The following is a 23,137-nucleotide window of genomic DNA, read 5'->3' on the forward strand; positions in this document are numbered from 1 at the left end:
GCAAGAACACATATGGTATATATACAGCTACAGAACATTCAAGTACAATGCTTCTTGCCATTTGTGGATACTTCTAGAATGTACTCGAACCGAATATAGAAATTAAAATTTTTCAATTGAGGTGAGTTTTGAACTCTTAAACCTTGAAGCAACAATTTAGTGTCATAAACACTTTTTTTTCATTTTGTCCATTATGGTTCATTGTATTTTGTCATAGCAGACTTCACATGATATCTGTTGAAGTTCGTTGTTGATCTTTACACTCATTTTTTTTTATTACTCAGGCCAGCCATGCACTAGACTACGGCAACTGCGCTGCTTGGCTTCTTATGTGACAATATGTCCAACTAAGGAAACAGTAATATAAAATAAACGATGAACCAGGTGAGAAAAAAATTTAAGTTCTGTGGAATGAAATGATGCAGATTATGAGCTAGCAGCACATTTCCACAACAAGGCAGTAGTCTACAAGATAATTAGTAATACAGTAAGCGGCTGACTGGAATCTGATGCAGCTGCATTGCTTAATGTTTCGAGTGGTTCATTACTGTGAAGTAACACCTGTCCATGGCATTAGAGTGATATATTGAAAGTTTGTTTCATTATTATTTAATTAAATAGGGCTTTAGGTCATATTATATAAGTTTTTTTGATCATTGTTCAATGGAACTAAGATTAAACATTGATTATGCTTAGACATGTTTACCTTGGTAACATTAAGTCCGCTATTGTTCACATGTGTACAAAGTGCACCACGTGCCCACCAGTTTTATGAAAAACGGTATGCCTGTTTGAGCATTAAATTTATCACACCAGCATGTGTCTTTTATGGTTATTATTGTCTTTACTGTGATTACATTTATTTGGCAGTGTGACATTATTTTTCTTATGTTGGAAATTAGCGGGAGTGATGTAAGACACAGTAGAGGCTATAACCAGATCACATATATGATCCATGAGCACATGATTTATGCAGAACAAAATCAGCTAAGGATAAAAAAACATTATTTATCTTTTGGTTGTGGCATCTGTGAACTTTTATCCATACCATACTATCGGTTAGTCGGGTACATGCTTTGTCATTGTGATTTGTTCTTGAACTTTTGGGTGCAGTCCTTTGTTTGCATAATTTGGAAGAAATTGCTAGTAATGAGTAAATCCTCACATAGGGCACACAGACATTTTATCAGAGCTGCATAGAGTGCCTTGTGGAAGTAAGTAGGAGACACAAGAAAACGTGTAGGAAAGTGGAGACAATTTATGGATGAGAAGCAATGTGCTCAACAAGTTCCTAATTGATACATAAAAGCTTTAACTGATTATGTATGGTAGTTACAGGAGGAACTTGGGTACCAAAATCAGGAAGTGTAAGGATAGCATTAAAAAGTGTTACAGAATAGTTAATAAGTTGAGGAAACTTGAAGGTGAGTGTTATAAGGGTTAGAAGAGCATGTGAGCTAAAATAGACCTTAAAAAGTTATGTCAATTGTAGAGTAGACTACATTAAATCTTGCGTGGACATTGAAGCTTGTAAAATAGGAAAATGCCTATGTGAGAAGTGGAGGACACAAAGATTACCTCAAATAAATCATTTTTGGGGAAGCAGATAGCAGGACTGGTGTGGAAGGTGATAGAAGATAGCCAGGCATTTGAAAGAAAGTGATAAGATGTGCTGGTAAGACTAGATGAGAATAATGAGAGAATTGCAGTGGTGGAAAAGGACAATAAATAAATGCTGAATTCTAATGAATGGATAAATAGTGAAATAAATTGCACAAGGAATGAAATGAGTTGCAGAAAATGCAAAGTAAAGTATGTAGTTTAGGTTGTACAGATAATCAGGCTATTGAGAAATTCCTTGAGGATACAGTATGGGGTATGGAGGTGATTTCTGGTTTGGCTGATGATGTGGGGTTCATTACTAGGGACAAGAAAATTTCGCAAAAATTAGAACATGAAAAAAATGCAAAAACAATTTTTTTAGTGAAATAATGTGAAATCACCAATTTTTACAAGATATTTTGAAATTTGTAATTTTACCAATAAACACATTATGAATCTGAGGATGGCAGTTTTGTAATATTTATAACTGTCAGTTACTGAATGTTAGTATTGCTTTTTGACTTCTTATCTTCTCAAGGCTGAGGTTAGCATGCAATCTTGAAATGATAGTTCACCTAATTCATGTCATGTGTAAGTTTTCAAAAAAACAGCACCAAATTTGGCAGAAACATCCTCAAATGTAATAACAGAAACAGAATTTGAAAAAAAAAAAAGTTTGTAAAGGAAAAAAAACACTGATTTTGAAAAGACACCAAATTTGGCATGAAAACAACATGGAATTTGGAAAAAAAGCTGAACTTAGTGAACAACAATGAATTTTGATAAAACACTGAATCTGGAAAAAGCACAGAATGTTTTAAAAAATAACACTGAATTTGGCAAAAAAACCATCAAATTTTTAAAAAAAAATCTGAATTTGGCAGCAAATATGGAATTTTAAGAAAGCAAACACCAAATTTTGAAGAAAAAAAATATGAAATTTGGCAAACAAGAGCACCAAATATGGCAAATGACAACATTGCAAATGGCAAAAAACAACAAATTTTGCAAAAACTAACAATAAAATTAAAAAAAAAGGTATTTGGCTAAGAAATATCACTGCATTTGGAAAAATAGCACTGAATTTAATAAAAAAACTCCTAATTAGACAAAAACCAAAACCAAATACATCTAATAACTTTCAATGTATATTTAATTATAGTTGTAAATCATGTAATAGGTCAAGTTACTGTTTCAACTCGAGAGCTAGATTTAGTGATTTATACTTTTAGATTTTTTCAAAATTGTTGAAATAATGCAGCAACGATTTTATTAAGAGAACACCCCACTGACTGTAAAGTTTTTCTATATGTTTTAACATCAATAGTTATATGAAATTATTGTGAACATTATGAATGGTGGTCAAGATGAAAGTATCTGCACTGAAAGACCATATCTTTCAATAAGTGTGCAGGGCTGACATCATGACCTTTTGTCTGTCATGTTGTGCCAGGAGTCTTGATGAGTTATTTTTATCTTGGTTTTATCTGGAGGTGGTCAACCCAGGTGGTTGGTGGTAAGGTTACAGGAAGTGTGTATGCCACAAATGCTACTTTTTTGTAGCAATGCTTTCCTATCTTGGGTATGTGTGATAAACTGTAAATCTGAGGACTCTGATTTCAGTCTTTAAAGGCAGTTTTGTTCCATGAGATCTCGTATGAGTGACTTTAGTTTCTAATTGTATGTCATTGCAGTTGTAAAGACTTTTGGTTATAATAGATTTGTATTGTGATGAACTTGAACTGATTTCGTTGGAATAGCATTGTTGACTGAAATCTAGAGCTGTTGAGAATAACTCATGCTAATGAAAATTCAAAGATAGCTAGGTATTCAAGAGTTTATTGCACTACTGTGCACTATTTAGCACATGTTGTTGGGTGTAAATGCTGTGTCTGCACAAAATAATTACAAATTTTGCACTGCTGATAGATACTGACCAGTTATTCAGTGAGTTATTTGTATGTGCCAACCATTCACATACATTGTGCATTTCTGAAAAATAAAAATGATTTATGTCAATGACAAAAGTGAATCTGTTTTGAGCAATATTCTTCTTCTTCTTCAGGATTTCAACTAACAAATTCAACCTCAGTTCATTTTTTATTAATTTATTCACTGATGTATATGACTGCTAGTATAATGTTTAGATAAAAGTCATCATTATGTTGAGTTGTTGGGCTATAGAGCAATGGTGTACAGTCACCTCCTATTGATGATAGTCAGCCAGGTTCAAAGTTAATAAACATATATTGCCTGCACTCTGACAGAAATTATTACCATCTCATAATCATTTGTATTGAAAGGGATACACGACATGAGGAGGAGGAGCAAGACCCTATGAGTATCACTGTAAAGTGATATTATGAGTGAGTATAATATGAAAGGGGTTGCTTGCAAAAGAGAAGTGGGAACCATATCTAAACCAACTTAACAATATCAGCTGGAGGTACTAGGTCTGTGAAATTTATTTTTAAAGGTTTTACCAAGAGTGTGGAAAAATTTTCTTAAACTGGCCCTGCTCTAACTTCAGTTTCATGTGTCTAAAAATCCCAGATAAAGAAGTCCTTCCCCTTACTCTCTTCCAATGAGTCTGCATTGCCAATCAGTATGAGACAACCTGAGAGAATTGTTGATATTTGAAACAGCACCTACTCCAATGTATCTGTTGACTGAGAACAGTATGCCCAAGGACAAAATGTGCCATAATTGATGGTGGATACCTTCTGCATACTGTTGTATGTGACTCAACAGCTATGTTCAGATCAGTGTGCAAAACCTATGTAGATTATTTGCAAAAACACTGTGGATGCAATATCAAAGTAGTTTCTGATGGATATCCTAGTGACATCTGTTACCAAAGAACCAAAGTAGTGTGCTTTACTTCATTCATCCATTACAGTGTCACAAGAATTATATGTATCAGATGAAACTACCAAAAGCAAACTCATTTAAATTTTGATGGCTGAAATGGCTGCAAAGAGCATTGTGGTTAAGCAGACAATAGATGATCCATAAGATGGCATTGGTATCCTTATATTGCTGACAGCACTGACCTCTTCTCAAAATAACATCTGTTTCCTGAAGAGTGGGTGGGATAATTCTGTCAGTATTCTGTATGCATCTACATCATAAAAATTTAATCCTCTGGTTGTTCTTTCATTTCACACAGCAAGCAAATGTGGCACTACCTCAGTCCCCTTTGGGAAACAGAAGAAGAATGTTAGCACCCTTTACATGAAAAACACTTCCCTGTCTGACTTTTACTCCATCTGCATTTTCAAGCAGCTGGATGTAACGGCACATCAAATTTCTGAAGCAAGGGAAAGGTTTCTTGTGATACTATATGGCTCAATTTGATTATCCACATAGGGCTCATGGCATTAACTTCTTTGTGTGAATCTGTATTGTGTTATATGTTATTTTTTCCATTAACACTAGCCTTCATTTTTTATATATAGTACATTTAGCTGGTAAGAAATGACATTACATAAGGAGAGGCAGAGGGGTGCTTTCGGGGTTACTAAATTTTGACATTTAGAAGCACCTACCATGAGAAACATGAGTTTCTTGCCATTTTTATACAGCCTTAGCAAAATGAACATCCTATTGAGAACAGGGTTAGAGAGAGGGAAGGGGATGTAGGTTCTCAGTGGTAAGTATGGTTGGTATTGATCATTAGGGGCACCTGCCATCGTGTCATTATACTTTAAAAAATGTACAATCCAAATTACAAGGCTCTCTCTGTCTCTCTCTCTCTCTCTCTCTCACACACACTCACACACACACACAAACACACACACACACAAACACTTTTTTAAGAATTTTGTCATTCCTTTGAAGCTTTGTATCTTGGTATTTATGCAGTATCCATGCTCTATAACAAAGGGCTGAAGGCTTCTTGCCACAGGAGGCACAGGAAAAAAATTATGGAGAAAAAAGCTGCATAATTTGACCATTTTTTCATGGCCCCCAAAGTTAGCACAGTGTTCTTGAGGTTAAAAACATTGATTCTATGCTAGACACAACCTACATACAGCATAGTGAAAGTTCATAAAATCAAGACCTGCTGCAAAGTCTAGCGTATCTGCTGTCCTCACAGCTTATTTATATTAAAACATCACTTTCAGTAGCAGGTGAGGTCAGAATTTCCTGTTAAAATTCTCATGGTAATTGCATGGCCTTGTTATGAAATCATGAATCAGTAACTATCTCTCAGATGCTGTGGATTGTAAAACATCTTTTACATCACAACAGTATCTTAACAAGTAAAGATATCTGTACATGGCTTTCTCCTGCTTCAGTATTTCAAGAATTCTCAGGTAGTGACAAGTAGCATAAATGTTTATGTGTCCCAGTTTGGAGTAAATGAAATACGGAAGAAATCGGCTCACTCCAAAACTAAACTCGCTTCAAACTGTCAACATTCTGTCAGCCATTCTTAATTCTTAATGATTTTGTCAACTGAAGTGCCACATGTTTGAGTGGGTGCCACTGGGAATTTGTCATGAGGAAGCATTGGGTTTGAGAGGTGAATCTTGACTTAATTCATATCAGCTGTCCAATGAAACAGTCAGCTCATATGACATGATTATGTCTATGTATTTTACGCTTACAAGAGGGCCTGTTCCACAGTATTAAAACAAAGAAATTTTTATGTTAAATTTTGATAATAATGGCCACTAGGCTGCATCATAGATAGTCTATGTTAAGTGCAGCTTCATTATATGGCAATCTTAAGAAGGTGTTCCATGTTACCACATTGGAGCCTAACGGGTTGGCATTCCAGTTAATACTCAGATCTTGAGGAAATCTGATACAATTTACAATTTTTTAATAAATTTACTAATCCACTTATCCTCTTTAGGCAGTATATTAGCTTAACCTTCCATACTTCCTCTTTATGAATATGTATACTTTTAGCACAAATAAATTATACAGGGATTTGTAGGTATTACTCTAAAGATACTGTTTTTCAGCATTTTAATTTTTCCCCAAAGTGGAAAAAATTTTCATAAGTCATAGGGAATGGTAGGCTATTGATTTAACATCACTTGTCAGCAGGAAATACTAAATGCTTCATTTATAGATACAGTGTTTTATTGTGAAATGTTTATTTCACATGTTTACAAATTAGAGAATGAATCTTTCAAAACACTCAGGAACACAAAGGCCTGTGTCATATGGCCTACAGAAGTATTTGGTCTCTTTCCTCACTACCTTTCCTGCAGCTTTCCCTTGTTCCCAACAGGCCTTGCATCATCGAGGGGTTTGTTTCCTTTTCTGTTGGTGGCAGTTTCTCAGGAAAATGACATACTGTGAGTCTGTTTGCACTTGCAGTTCCAGATGCTGAGTGTGAGTCATTATTTAGTTCTGCTCGTCCTTATTGAACCAATTGCTTTGCTGATTTACAGATAAAATCTGATAATGCACACTTTTTTGACATTTTGATATTGTGAATAATGGTGACACTTACAACTGCCATCATAAAACTATGGAAGAAAATCTTTTTCCCCCATTTTACAGTCTCTCACTCATCAGCTGGTCTCCTCTGTCGACACCTGTTTTAGACAAGTTGTAGTCTAGTATAATGTCTGGCTTTACTACCTCAACATATCCACTCCTGGTTTTTACACTGATATGTGAAGCAGTCATCTTATGCTGTGTTGACAACATGTGTACATCATGTTTGTCTTTCTATTTCACGCAGAAAAGGTGTCCTTTGTGACAAAACATCCTTTCTCCTTTCTTTAGTTTTTGATTTATTAGGTTTCTAAGCAAACCTATCCTGTCCTTCATCACAGTTCCAACTTCCAATGCATTTATTTCCCATCGCTCTTCAAGGACTGCAGGACTTGTATAAAACCTGGTCATTTATACCACATGTCATTTTCCCAAGTAAGAGGAACATAGCCTCGGGAGCAGGGATTTAACAGAATTGTCAACATGGATAAAAGACTTTTCTGCATCTTTCTGTGAAAAGGTCCCTAACAGGTCTTATTTTATGCAGATGATCATGGCCTGGTTGTTGTTAAGGTATTCATAGCGCATTATTGTTAACATGCAGTATCCTTAATATGGCAAAAAATCTCTTGGATAACATTAGCTGAGAATCAAATTATGAACCAAGCACAGGGTCTTCAGAGCAATAACCCATATGTTTAGGTTTCTTTACAATACACATATGCAAGACAATTGCAAAAAATTGATATACTTCATGTATCCTCACTGCTCTCCACTTCATGAATCCTTACTGCTCTCCACTTCTACTATAAAGATTTTGGTTTGATTCTGTTCTGATGGTGAAGTTCAGAAATATTATCAGTAGCATATGTATTTGTCTCTGACTTTACATTTAGAAACATGCTGTGATCAAAAGATTGTAACAAACAGTCTAGTTCTGTTGATAATGTATGAACAGGAACCTGAATACCACTCGTTTCTTCAAACAGAGGTAATTCAGGGAGTCCATCAAAATGACACCATTCATTATGAAGGACGGGCTATTGAAATGAATGGCAAACCTGACTAACAGAAACTTGTGCATTAGCTTCTTCATACTCACTACCATCGTTTCTATCAGCAGCACAGATTTCACTCTCCAGCTCACATGGGTCATCGTTGTCTTCTGAAAAATCGCCCATGTTGCCCAAAAGATTGTCAAGTTCTGAGCCATTGTTCAAGAGTTCTTCAATCTCTAAGTTTGACAAGTGATGTTTGTTTTCTATATTCACTATTTATATGTTGTTACACATGGGAAGGATGCATACAATACCACAACACCGCAGAAGACATAGAACAAAACAACCTTCAACAATATTCCGAGCGTGCGCGCAGTTCACATAACACTGGTACCATTCATGAGAGACTGGCGCCTGCTAGCCATCAACAATGCACTTATGACAAGCCAAACAATTAGTCTCGCCATTTACAAATGTAAATCACATATTTAAATCACTAACAAATAAGTCAGAAGTGAAGAACATATGACATACATCCATCAGATTTTATGGTTAAAACATAGTGAAAATATCTATTATGCCCGTCGGCTCCAATGTGTTAAGAAGCAACAGGAAATGAGAATAATTGTGGGGATAAATAGTGTATTTGTGTAGGGTACATGACTAAATCAAATGTGTCACAACGGAAATTTAGGTATCCTGATAGATATTAACTGGGACTATTTCATTTGACAATGTCCTGAAATTCTGTTCTTGAAAACTTTGATGTGAAATGGACTAATTAATAATGAGAAAGGAAGATTTTATAAACTGTAATAACAATAGTCAAGAGATCTGAGGGTGTACGACTGACATGTCTAGCCCATGGAATTGCATATGTGATCTTTGGTGCAAGCACGCTATAAACATACTGGCTTTGTGTAGGGAAGCAAAGAATGATTCATCTTGAAAAATAATTGGTCAGATCCAATGTATTCATAAATGCTTGAGAGTTGCTTGAACCCTATAATAAAGTTGTAGTGGTACTTACAGTATATGAGGTGCTATTCAAAATTTTTGGGACTGGTGCTGCCATCTGTTGAAACCCTTACCTTTGGACTAATGGTCACTATCACCTTCGAAGAAGTTCCCATCCACACATATACACTGGTCCCAGCACTTCTGCCACAGGTCAAATGTTTTCTGGAAGTCCTGTTCTTTGAGGGGGCTTATCACCGCAAGCAATGCTTCTTGAATCCTCTCTAGAGTGTCAAACTGTTGGCCTTTCAACTTGAGTTTCAGTTTTGGGAGTAGTGCAAATTTGCAAGGTGCCAAATCTGGTGAGTATGGTGGGTGGGGTAAACCGCCATGTTGTTTTTTGCCAAAAAGGTCCTGATGAGGAAGGAAGTGTGACAGGGCACGTTGTCGTGATGTAGCAGCCAGTTTCCTTGGCACCAAAGTTCAGGCTGTCATCACCACACATTTTCACAGAGCTGTCACAAAACATCACAGTAGAATGTGGAATTCACTGTTTGGTTGGGTGGGATGAATTCTTTGTGCACAATTCCCTTGGTATCAAAGAAAAAGATGATCATGCTCTTCACTTTGCTCTTTACCTGCCTCGTATTTTTGGGTCTTGGAGAGTACGGGCTCTTCCACTGGGACAATTGTCGCTTTGTCTCTGGGTCATACCCGTAAATCCAGCTCTCGTCGCTGGTGACAACATGTGACAAGAAGGTTGGACCATCAGATGCGGTCTGACAAAGGTCTGTTTCTGTTCGCAGATCCATCATAAAATTGCTACACAGCAAACACAGAGTATTACAGAAATCACTGTGGACACGCAACACTTCCTCCCAGCTGAATGCCACTCTGCACACTGTCTCATCAGATATGCAGCTCTCGCCACCTAGCGGTGCAAAGATCTACTACTCCTACTTTCCAGATGGCAGCACCAGTACCGAAAATTTTGGATTCCACCTTATAAGGCTATTCCAGAGAAAGAGCAGTATAATTAGTTCCTTTGATGTAGAAGGCATGGAAACTTGGCTGGTCCACCATCAAGGCTTGTGAACTTACTGAATCGTGCAGATATTACAGCTATTTTCAGACCAAATTAAGCAGTTTATATGTATATGTATTTTTAGTGTAATTTTATGCAATAATTGAAGAGAACATTGTGGACATCTGTGGTGATTTTTGTGTGTGAGCATGTGTACTCATAACTTAATGTAGCTTGTACCATTTCCATTTAGTTAGATTAATTTTCTATATTTCCTAATAAAATTTTATTTTTTTTTAACAAATAGGTGAGCATATGCATTATTCAAGTACTTTTGACAAGAATTCTTTTTGATTTTTAAGTTAATATCTACCCCTTTTTCAAATTGTTGTCTGTCCCTGCAGGTTTATTCGGCCTGCTCTGTTTTAAGCAGGATCTCAGCATTATGCTTGCAATGCTGTAATGGCACAAGTAGCTTCAGAAATCCTCCAGAATTTGTAACAGCATGAAAAAAGCTGCTATTTAACTGATTATTACTCAGAAACACTTAACTGATTAGTACTCAGAAACACTTCATACTTCATCATCCAAGTTTTCTCCATTTACTGTTCCCTTCACACATGAATTACCAAAAAAATTAGCTGGTGTATTGCTCTGAACAATATTAATGACTGCAGCTAAATTTCAATTAAAGTCAAGAGAAACATCAGTTTATAGCTTTGATACAATTACTCACTGTCAATAATATATTAATTATATTTTACATAAGGATATTTTTAAGAGGCGGAAAGTTTTTGGATTTGTTTTCAAATTATTACTTTTGCTTCAAAAATCAACTTATCCTTACCTTTTCAAATGAAGGATGTTTGATGACAATAAGGGCATGTTGAGCATTTGGAATTTCACTTATTCTTTTCCAGTCGATAATACCAGTCACAGTTTTCACATCTGCCTGTTTGTCCCACATTAGTGTTACCTCCGAGGACAAGGAATTGTTATCTGAACCATAGTGCCCAGTGACTGTGTAATTTCTTCGAGGATAAGCAAAATTAATTTCAAAGTGTTCTTCTTCCTTGTTGAGCTAAAACACAGTTAAAACAGATTTTAATCTGGTAACATACAACAGGAAATTGAGAAAAGATGAAATATACTCAATACTTACAGATGTTTTGTTGGTGAATGTAGTATCACAAGTGATCCATGCATCTGGTGTCAGGTGCAAAGTGGTTTTCTGCCAGAATTTAGAGTCAAGATATTGATAGTCTGTTTTAAGTTCCACTGTCCTGTTTGTATGTATCGCTGAAACATAATATAACTCCTTGACTGTGGCAAAAATAGTGTATAATCAAACCTAGGTAAAACTTGTATGAATCAACACAAGTATGAGTTTATAAGGTCACTGAAATGAACAACAATATTAAGTAAATAAGTTAATGGTTCATTAGTTTGTCCCACAATTTTACAATGATATTGCACATGCCATATCAACACAACAATTAAACACCAATAAAATTTAAGAATAAAACATAAATATTTAAAAAAACATAAATGAAGATACACAATTTATTACATATCTAGTGACACTAGTGTTTATAAACTGTATAATATGAATTTTTCTGGATAAGAATATGAAAAAATGTAGCTGATAATTTCAAAACGAATACCTCACTATTCATTCACATTTCATCACATACTGCACATCACTGCATTTTGGTCCAAACTCTTTCAGTTACCCATTAGAGACAAGTTGATACCCCTGCCTTCCACCAGATTTTCCCTGTTTTCTTATTTGTCTGTCTGAAAAATCTGAATTTCCACTACTCCATTCTGAGCACAGGAAGGCAAAATGTAGTTAGCATGATCCATCACAGATTCTAGGCATAACAGTAGCTTGCATTAATTAGTGAATCATGATCCAATCTCCATTGGTGAAACATCAGGAGAGTAGCAAGTTACTTCTTTACCTTTATTGTGTGTTTCCATAGTTTAATTCTTGAATTCCTTGTGTGTTTTTGTATTTAAGAAGTGTGGACTCCCATATTAGTAACTGTAAAGTGTAGATCTGTGCATTCTGTGGTACAGTTGTCACTTGTTTGTTTCAAATGGCCAGCGGCCATTGGTCACAACTCAGTCAGGCTCCAGCCCCTGTTGCTGACACACCAAAAGTGTAGCAAGTTACATGTTTAGCTTTTTCTGTGAGCTTCCATAATTTGATGTTTTTTCCTTGCAAAATTTTGTATTTGAGGGGTTTTGCCTTGAATTTTAGCAGCTCTAAAGTGTAGATTTGTGCATTTCTTTTGAATGGCCAGCTTTACAGCTCAGCTAGGTGCCAGTCTCCATTGGTGACACACCAGGAGAGTAGCAAGTTACATCTATAGCTTTCTCTGTGTGCTTTTACAGTTAATTCTTAAGTTAGTAGTACTAGGATGGACAGGATATCTCCATGTTGTGTGAGGGTGCAGGAGGAGCCGGCCACAGTTCATGAACAGCTGAAGATGCATTTGGCCATGGTCAGTCATCTTCAAGCTGCTGTCTGAGAGTGTAAAGTAAACAGAATCTGGTACATCACATGGTACAACTCGGGTGCCACTTATTTTGCCCACGGGACCTGCTGCTGAGGCACCTTGCAGTGTAACCAAGATGGTGGATCTGCCTTCACCTCACAGTGAGTGGTAGGTTGTGACATGTTTGCATTGCTCAAGAGGGATTGTCTGATGAATGCTCACCAATCAAAATGCAGATAGCAATCCCCAACACCCAGTGACCCATAAATATGCTGCCTTTCAATCCATGATACATTGCCTAATATCCATCCTCATGAAAGAAGCTAACTTCCAAATGGAATTAAATGCAATCAAACAAATAGTATCAAATAATGGCTATCCTCCTACCTTAGTGGACTCCATAATACACAAAAAGCAGAAACAACAGGTATACTCTCATCTGTACTTTGCTCTTAGCCCACCAATTCAAGAATGCAATAAATGGGGCACAATTCCATACTTACAAAAAGTCTCATTGCATGTAGCCAGAAAGCATATATGCAGGAATGTAAAAACATTTTATATGCTCAACACAGTTGGACACTTTTTGCCCAATGGGAAAGACAGTACTCCAGCTTTGGATAGGAGTGTAATACATAAAACTAATTGTAACTGTGGCAAATTCTATATAGGTCAGTCTGCCAGGGCATATATACCCACTTGAAGCAACACCACAGAAGTTGGAACTTAGAAAAGGAGACTCTACTTTTTCAGACTACCTGCTTGATGAAGGCCATGCTTACAAAGTGAAACATGAAGTATTATATCACCTCCACAAAGGAAGGAAGATGAACTGTCTTGAAACAATGGAAATTAATAAACATATACCCATCAACCTCAGACTAGTACTGAATGACCAGATACAGTTCCTTTATTCACCACTTCTAACTGCAAAAACTACTTATCATTCCATCCAGGCCATGTTGTAAATTACTCCTCTTACTCCTCATACTCATATGCTCGATTTCCTTTATTTCAGTTACTATAATTTCTATTGTTATGTTAAAAAAATTTTTTGATTTGTATAATTACAGCTGCATCACTCACTGCTTAATATCACTGTTACACTGAAGAGCCACAGAAACTGGTACACCTGCCTAATATTGTGTAGGGCTCCTGCAAGCATGCAGAAGGGTCACAACATGACATGGCATGGGCTTTACTAATATATGAAGTAGTGCTGGATGGAAATGACACCATGAATCCTGCAGGGCTGTCCATAAATCTGTAAGAGTATGAGGGGGCAGAGATCTCTTCTGAACAGCATGTCGCAAGGCATCTCAGATATGCTCAATAATGTTCATGGCCAGGAACCTTGGTTGCCAGCATAAGTGTTTAAACTGAGAATAGTGTTCCTGGAGCCACTCTGTAGCAATTTAGAATGTATGGGGTGTTGCATTGTCCTGCTGGAATTGTCCATATCCATCAGAATGCACAATGGACATGAATGGATGCAGATGATCAGACAGGACGCTTATGTATGAATCACCTGTCAGAGTAATATCTAAATGTTTAAGGGGCCCCATATCACTCCAACTGCACACACCATACACCATTACAGAGCCCCCACCCTGCTGACATACAGGGTCCATGGATCCATGAGGTTGTCTCTATGCCCATATGCGTCCATCCACTCAATACAATTTTAAATGAGACTCATCTGATCAGGAAACATGTTTCCAGTCATCAACAGTCGAATGTCACTGTCAACAGGCCGGTGAAGCGTAAAGCTTTGTGTAGTGCAGTCATCAAGGGTACATGAGTGGACCTTCAGCTCTGAAAGCCCATACTGATAATGTTTCATTGAATAGATCACATGCTGAAACTTGTTGATGACCCAGCATTGAAATCTACAGCAATTTGTGAAAGGGTTGCACTTCTGTCACATTGAATGATTCTCTTCAGTCATCATTGGTCCCATTCTTGCAGGATCTTTTTGAAGCTGCAGTGACATTGGAGACTTTATGTTTTGCCAGATTCCTGATATTCACGGTACACTTGTGAAATGGTCATGTGGGAAAATCCCCATTTCATCATTACCTTGGAGATGCTCGTGCATCGACTATAACACCATATTCAAAGTCACTTAAATCTTGATAACCTGTCATTGTAGCAGACATAACCATTCTATAACCTGTGTCAGACACTAGTTGTCTTATACAGGGTGAGTCACCTATCGTTACCGCTGGATATATTTCATAAACCACATCAAATACTGACGAACCGATTCCACAGACCAAGCGTGAGGAGAGGGGCTAGTGCACTTGTTTAATACAAACCATACAAAAATGCACGGAAGTACGTTTTTTAACACAAACCTACGTTTTTTTAAATGGAACCACGTTAGTTTTGTTAGCACATCTGAACATATAAACAAATACGTAATCAGTGCCGTTTGTTGCATTGTAAAATGTTAATTACATCCGGAGATATTGTAACCTAAAGTTGACACTTGAAACCTCCAACGTTCAGTTGCGTGTTGTAACAAACACGGGCCACGATTGGCGAGCAGCATCTGCAGGGACATGTTTATGATGACGACCGTGTTTACGAGTGTGGCTGTAGTGCACTGTTGTGGTTTGGTCTAGCTGTCGCAGTTACCGCATGTAGCGCTTGCTGCTATTGTTATTCTGCATTCGTCTTCACACACATACCAACTGTAGTACACCGTGTTACCAGATGTCTGTGATAGTGTAGTGTTGTAGGAACTGTGACCATGGTGTATTCGAAATCTGAAAAGGCAGAGATGATACTCATCTATGGCGAGTGTTGACGAAATGCAGCTGAAGCCTGCAGGGTGTATGCAGAACTGTACCCGGACAGAGAGCATCCAATGTGCCGCACATTGCAAAACATCTACCGCCAACTGTATGCAACAGGTATGGTCGTAGCACGCAAACGGGTCCGTAACAGGCCTGTCACAGGAGAAGTGGGTGCAGTTGGTGTGTTAGCTGCTGTTGCCATGAACCCACACATGAGTACACGGGACATTATGAGAGCTGGTGGACTGAGTCAAAGTAGTGTCATGCGCATACTGCATTATCAATGCTTTCAGCCGTTTCATGTGTCGCTACGTCAGCAATTACATGGTGATGACTTTAATCATTGAGTGCAATTCTGTCAATGGGCATTAACAGAGAATGCGTTGCAGATCTACCTGTCTACCGATGAAGTGGGTTTCACAAACCACTGGGCAGTGCATCTACAGAACATGCATTACTGGTCCATGGACAATCCTCGCTGACTCAGACAGGTAGAGCGAGAGCGACCGTGGACTGTAAATGTATTGCGCGGAATCATTGGCGACCACCTCATTGGTCCTCACTTCATTGCAGGGGCCCAAACAGCTGCAACATACATCGTGTTTCTACAGAATGATCTGCCAACGTTGCTCGAAAATGTCCCACTCGAAACGCGTCGACGTATGTGGTATCAGCATGATGGTGCACCTGCACATTCCGCAATTAACACTAGGCTGACCCTTGACAGGATGTTCGACGGGCGTTTCATAGGATGTGGAGTACGCATAAATTGGCCAGCCTGTTCTCCTGATCTTACACCTCTGGACTTCTTTCTGTGGGGTACGTTAAAGGAGAATGTGTACTGTGATGTGCCTACAACTCCAGAGGATATGAAACAACGTATTGTGGCAGCCTGCGGTGACATTACACCAGATGTACTGCGGCGTGTACGACATTCATTATGCCAAAGATTGCAATTGTGTGCAGCAAATGATGGCCACCACATTGAACATCTATTGGCCTGACATGTCGGGACACACACTATTCCACTCCGTAATTGAAAACGGAAACCACGTGTGTACGTGTACCTCACCCCTCATGGTAATGTACATGTGCGTCAGTGAAAAAGACCGATAAAAAGGTGTTTGCATGTGGGCGTAATGTGCTGGTCCAGTCTCTTCTGTACCTAAGGTCCATCATCGTTCCCTTTGGATCCCAACATAATTCGGTGCTCTCCGATACACATGATCGAACAGCGGAGGAGTGGTATTCAAGCGTCAACTTTAGGTTACAATATCTCTGGATGTAATTAACATTTTACAATGCAACAAATGGCACTGTTTAGTATTTGTTTATATGTTCAGATGTGCTAACAAAACTAATGTGGTTCCATTTAAAAAAATGTAGGTTTGTGTTAAAAATCATACTTCCGTGCATTTTTTTATGGTTTGTATTAACCAATACACTAGCCCCTCTCCTCACATTCGGTCTGTGGAATTGATTTGTCAGTATTTGATGTGGTTTACGAAATACATCCAGTGGTAATGTTAGGTGACTCACCCTGTATAGGCACTGTTAGCAACAGTGCCATATTCTACCTGTTTACATATCTCTGCATTTGAATACTCATGCATATACTAGTTTCTTTGGTGCTTCAGTGTATGTCTTACCTGTTTGTAATTTAGGATCTATTAAAGACAAGGTTATTTTGTTCGGCCACATCTTTGGAGTGCTTCAGCAAAGCTTATTGCTCAATTATGTTCTTCTGTGTAAAACTGTTGTAATTTGTCTACAGTACATTCGTTAATGTGTCACATATTTTATCTTTATTAAATAATCTTACATCAAGTTTACACTGAAATATCCTTGCTTGTTTTATTCCTATACTAAAATTATCATCTTCATCTCTTTAAATGGTGATACTCTGTACATGCACTAGTTTAAAATCTTTGATCCAATATAATTTCACTGCTCCACATACTGATCTTTGTACCTGATGATGACATAGCAGCCAAAAACTGGTTTGTGTAACAAATAATAAGTACTGTAGAATATTACACCGGTGTTGTGTATCTTTCACTCATAGAGTATGAAAAACAATCCCACTATGTTCAAATACTGCATTAGCATTTTGGTTCTTCAAATTGTCACATCAATTAAATATCTAGGCTGTTTTTTGTAAATGATTCTGTTGTTGTTGTTGTTGTTGTGGTCTTCAGTCCTGAGGCTGGTTTGATGTAGCTCTCCATGATACTCTATCCTGTGCAAGCTTCTTCATCTCCCAGTACCTACTGCAGCCTACATCCTTCTGAATCTGCTTATTGTATTCATCTCTTGGTCTCCTTCTACGATTTTTACCCTCCACGCTGCCCTCCAGTACTAAATTGGTGATCCCTTGATGCCTCAGAACATGTCCTACCAGCCGATCCCTTCTTCTAGTCAAGTTGTGCCACAAATTCCTCTTCTCCCCAATTCTATTCAATACCTCCTCATTAGTTATGTGATCTACCCATCTAATCTTCAGCATTTTTCTGTAGCACCACATTTAAAAAGCTTCTATTCTCTTCTTGTCCAAACTATTTATCATCCATGTTTCACTTCCATACATGGCTACACTCCATACAAATACTTTCAGAAACGACTTCCTGACACTTAAATCTATACTCGATGTTAACATATTCCTTTCTTCAGAAACGCTTTCCTTGCCATTGCCAGTGTACATTTTATATCCTCTCTACTTCAACCATCATCAGGTATTTTCCTCCCCAAATAGCAAAACTCCTTTACTACTTTAACTGTCTCATTTCCTAATCTAATTCCCTCAGCATCACCAGACTTAATTCGACTACATTCCATTATCCTCGTTTTGCTTTTGTTGATGTTCATCTTATATCCTCCTTTCAAGGTGCTGTCCATTCTGTTCAACTGCTCTTCCAAGTCCTTTGCTGTCTATGACAGAATTACAATGTCATCGGCGAACCTCAAAGTTTTTATTTCTTCTCCATTGATTTTAATGCTGACTCCGAACTTTTCTTTTGTTTCCTTTACTGCTTGCTCAATATACAGATTGAATAACATCGGGGAGAGGCTACAACCCCATCTCACTCTCTTCCCAACCACTGCTTCCCTTTCCTGCCCCTCGACTCTTATAACTGCCATCTGGTTTCTGTACAAATTGTAAATAGCCTTTCGCTCCCTGTATTTTACCCCTGCCACCTTCACTCTTCATGCAGTATCATATCTCCCATTTCATCTTCATCTACATCCTCTTCCATTTCCATAGTATTGTCCTCAAGTACATCACCCCTGTATAGACCCTCTATATACTCCTTCCAACTTTCTGCTTTCCTTTCTTTGCGCTAAAACTGGGTTTCCATCTGAGTTCTTGATATTCATACAAGTGGCTCTCTTTTCTCCAAAGGTCTCTTTAATTTTCCTGTAGGCGGTATCTATCTTGCCCCTAGTGAGATAAGCCTCTCCTTACATTTGACCTCTAGCCATCCCTGCTTAGCCATTTTGCACTTCTTGTTGATCTCATTTTTGAGACGTTTGTATTCATTTTTGCCTGCTTCATTTACTGCATTTTTATATTTTCTCCTTTCATCAATTAAATTCAATATTTCTTCTGTTCCCCAAGGATTTCTACTAACCCTTGTCTTTTTACCTACTTGATCCTCTGCTGCCTTCACTACTTCATCCCTTAGAGCTATCCATTCTTCTTCTACTGTATTTCTTTCCCCCATTCCTGTCAATTGTTCCCCTATGCTCTCCCTGAAACTCTGTACAACCTCCGGTTTAGTCAGTTTATCCAGGTCTCATCTCCCTAAATTCCCGCCTTTTTACAGTTTCTTCAGTTTCAATCTACAGTTCATAACCAATAGATTGTGGTCCGAGTTCACATCTGCCCCTGAAAATGTCTTACAATTTAAAACCTGGTTCCTAAATCTCTCTCTTACCATTATATAATCTATCTGATACTTACTAGTATCTCCAGGATTCTTCCATGTATACAAACTTCTTTTATGATTCTTGAACAAAGTGTTAGCTATGGCTAAGTTATGCTCTGTGCAAAATTCTACCAGACGGCTTCCTCTTTCACTTCTTACTCCCAATCCATATTCACCTACTATGTTTCCTTCTCTCCCTTTTCCTACTCTCGAATTCCAGTCACCCATGAATATTAAATTTTCATCTCCCTTCACTACCTGAATAATTTCTTTCATCTCATCATACATTTCATAAATTTCTTCGTCCTCTGCAGAGCTAGTTGGCATATAAACTTGTACTACTGTAGTAGGCATTGGCTTTGTGTCTATCTTAACCACAATAATGCGTTCACTATGCTGTTTGTAGTAGCTTACCCGCATTCCTATTTTTTTATTCATTGTTTGACCTACTCCTGCATTACCTCTATTTGATTTTGTATTTATAACCCTGTATTCGCCTGACCAAAAGTCTTGTTCCTCCTGGCACCAAACTTCACTAGTTCCCACTATATCTAACTTTAACCTATACATTTCACCTTTAAAATTTTCTAACCTACCTGCCTGATTAATGGATCTGACATTCCACGCTCCGATCCGTAGAATGCCAGTTATCTTTCTCCTGATAACGACGTCCTCCTGAGTAGTCCCCGCCCGGAGATCCAAATGGGGGACTATTTTACCTCCGGAATATTTTACCCAAGAGGACGCCATCATCATTTAACCATACAGTAAAGCTGCATGCCCTCGGGAAAAATTACGGCTGTAGTTTCCCCTTGCTTTCAGCCGTTCGCAGTACCACCACAGCAAGGCCGTTTTGGTTAGTGTTACAAGGCCAGATCAGTCAATCATCCAGACTGTTGCCCCTGCAACTACTGAAAAGGCTGTTGCCCCTCTTCAGGAACCACATGTTTGTCTGGCCTCTCAACAGATACCCCTCCGATGTGGTTGCAACTACGGTATGGCCATCTGTATCGCTGAGGCACGCAAGCCTCCCCACCAACAGCAAGGTCCATGGTTCTGTTATTATTATTATTAATTTTTCAGAGAGACTTGATAGTGATCTGCCTCTTGAGCATTTTAAATACCATTGGATGCTATCAGAGCTTGAAAATTCATTCATCGTGTTACTTAAGAGACAATATACTGTCTATGAAATCTTTCAGTGCCCTCCTATTGAACTTTTTTGTACTGCTTTCCCCAGTATACTCCTGCTGAATTTTTTTGTGTCGTTTTCCTGACCTTGCATTTATCTTTTGTTCAATAAATAATTTTAGTGCACTATTTGTACATATGATTCAAGAAAAAGTAAAAAGTAATACAGTTATTTTATATTTATAGTAATTAATACCAGATTACAAGTTCAACAACAGCAGTGTAAATAATAATATAAACATAATATAAGGTGACAATAACAATTATAATATTTGTTAAATCAGGTTTACTTAGTACAATGGTATAAAAATTAAGTGGTAGGAGAGAAACAGTGATAAAAAAAGAACAGTTTCAACTTTACTTAAAATGTGTTTAACATTGACATTTATTTTAGATAAGAAAGCATGTGGCAGTATAACAAATGCAATATTATATACCATCTTGTACATTTTTTAGTACTTATTACACTTTGCTGCTGGTTAAATATCTACCTAATTCCTTATGACTGAAAATCATAGCTATCTTTGAAGATTTTTCTTCTTTCAAGATGATCCTTTTTGTGAAGTCTAGTTTTTCGTGATGTTGTTCTGTGGTCTTCAGTCTGAAGACTGGTTTCATGCTAATCAATACTGTGCATGCCTCTTAATCCCCACATAACTGCTACAACCTATAAATCATTTGAAAAAGCTTACTGTAGTCTCTATAACTCTCTTTTTCCTTTGATCTTCACTCTATTATCAACTTTCAATGGATGTGTCATATGAACTGATCCCTTCTTTTTCTTTCTTTTCTTTTTTCCTCAATCCAGTTCAATACCTCCTCATCAGGTATCTGATTTTACCATCTAATCTTCACCACATTTCTCAATTTTCTATTCTCTTCTTGTCTGAACTGTGTAGCATCCATGTGCTGCTTCTGTAAGAGGCTACTATTCAGTCAAACACCATCAGAAAATACTTCCTAATACTTAACTTTATATCTGATTTTAACAAATTTCTCTTTTTCAGAAACTATTTTCTTGATATTACTAGTCAGCCTTTTACATTTTCTGTGATTCTTCCACCATCAGTGATTTTGCTGCACAAATAACGAAATTCATTAATTACTTTTACTGTCTCATTTCCTAGTCTAATTACCTCAGGATTCCTTGATTTAGTGTAATTTACTTTTGTTGCTTCCATCATATGAACTTCTCCTTGGTTTCCTTTACCACTTGATCAATGTAAAGACTTAGTAATATCAGGGATAAGCTACAGCCCTGTCCCATTCCCTTTTCAACTTCTGTGTCCTTTTCGTGTCCTTCAACTCTTATAACTGCAGTCTGGTTCATGTATGAGTTTTAGACAATGTTTTATACATGTGTTTTATCACTGTTACCTTCAGAATTTTAAAGTGTGTCTTTCAGTCAACACTGTTAAAAGCTCTCTAATTTTGAAAATGCTATAAATGTAAGTTTGCCTTTCTTCAACCTACCTTCTAGGCTATGTGATAGTCAGTATTGCATCACATGAGCCTACATTTATCTGGATCTCAAATCTATCTTCTCCCAGGTTGGATCCTGCCGTCTTTCCAGTCTGCTGTATATAATTTGTGTCAAAACTGCAATGACTTATTAGTATTCACACCTGTCAGTAGCTGCCCTCTTTGGAGTTGGAATTATTACATTCTTCTTGAATTCAGAAGGTATTTTGCATGTCTCATATAAAATGCGTACAAAGTGAAATAGTTTTGCCATTACATGTTCTCCTATGGAGCTCAGTAAAACTGAGTTAATGGCTACTCCAGATGCCTTGCTTTGACTTTTTTCTTTCAGTGTTCTGTTAAATATTTCTCACAGTATCATATCTCACTTAATTTTAATTTACTTCCTCTTCCCATTTTATAATCTTACGTTCAAGTTTGTTTGATTATAAAACAAGGTAGATGCAATATTTTCAGATTTCAAATAACAATCTTAAGGACTCCTTGAACTTCTTACTTTATCACTATGAAAATCTTTTTGTATATTCTAAAAGTTTTTTGCACATGATAGGGTTCCCCTTAAAAACAGTTATATACATGGTACAGTGTCATACTGAATGTCTCCTTGTATTTTGAGTGAGGGTCCTTACAACATTTCTAAGTGTATTCAGTTTTTTTATGTAGACTTCAGAGTTGCATCTCCCATTTCAAGTACTCCTAAATATATATGCCTAAAAATTTTGTATCAATCACATTTGAGCTAGACTTGCTCATTAAGAAAAAGACAGACTTTGCAGAGCAGAAATATTGTGTGGTGTGGTAGTTCAGCAGCAGAGTTTTCCCACCAGAATTTGTGATGAGACAGTTAGTTCTGAACCATTGCAATTACCTTTGTAATACTAATGGCCCAGTTTCCTATTGATTTTCCTCACTGTGTGTTATAACTAAAATATCTTTGTCACCCACAAAGAGTATTGTGTTTCCATCAGTTTTTACTTTTCTACAAAATCATTTACATAGAGCAGAAATAGGAAATGTTCCCAAAATAATATTTGAGGGACTCCATACATGATTATTCCACATTACTTCAACGACTAGTTGATAATGGTAATCTTTGTTTTACTCTGTCTTTATACTTCATTTCTGTAGTCTGTTGATGATCACTGAAGTATGATGTGACAATCAACAACATTAAAGGCTTTACAAAGTCAAC

At 37.3% G+C, this 23,137-nt stretch overlaps 1 protein-coding gene across 1 annotated transcript in view; it reads right to left on the reverse strand.

The window, feature by feature from the left end:
- LOC126469699 (apolipophorins) overlaps positions 1-23,137 on the reverse strand; it is a 738,135-nt gene that overhangs the window by 276,664 nt on the left and 438,334 nt on the right. Inside the window, exons 47-48 of the mRNA XM_050096873.1 lie at positions 11,204-11,340; positions 10,889-11,122 (exon numbers count right to left, since the gene is read on the reverse strand). Of these exons, the coding sequence (XP_049952830.1) occupies positions 10,889-11,122; positions 11,204-11,340 (371 nt within the window). The remainder of the gene's footprint in view (positions 1-10,888; positions 11,123-11,203; positions 11,341-23,137) is intronic.

This window comes from Schistocerca serialis, chromosome 3, assembly GCF_023864345.2.
Source record: "Schistocerca serialis cubense isolate TAMUIC-IGC-003099 chromosome 3, iqSchSeri2.2, whole genome shotgun sequence".
Lineage (NCBI taxonomy): Eukaryota > Metazoa > Arthropoda > Insecta > Orthoptera > Acrididae > Schistocerca > Schistocerca serialis.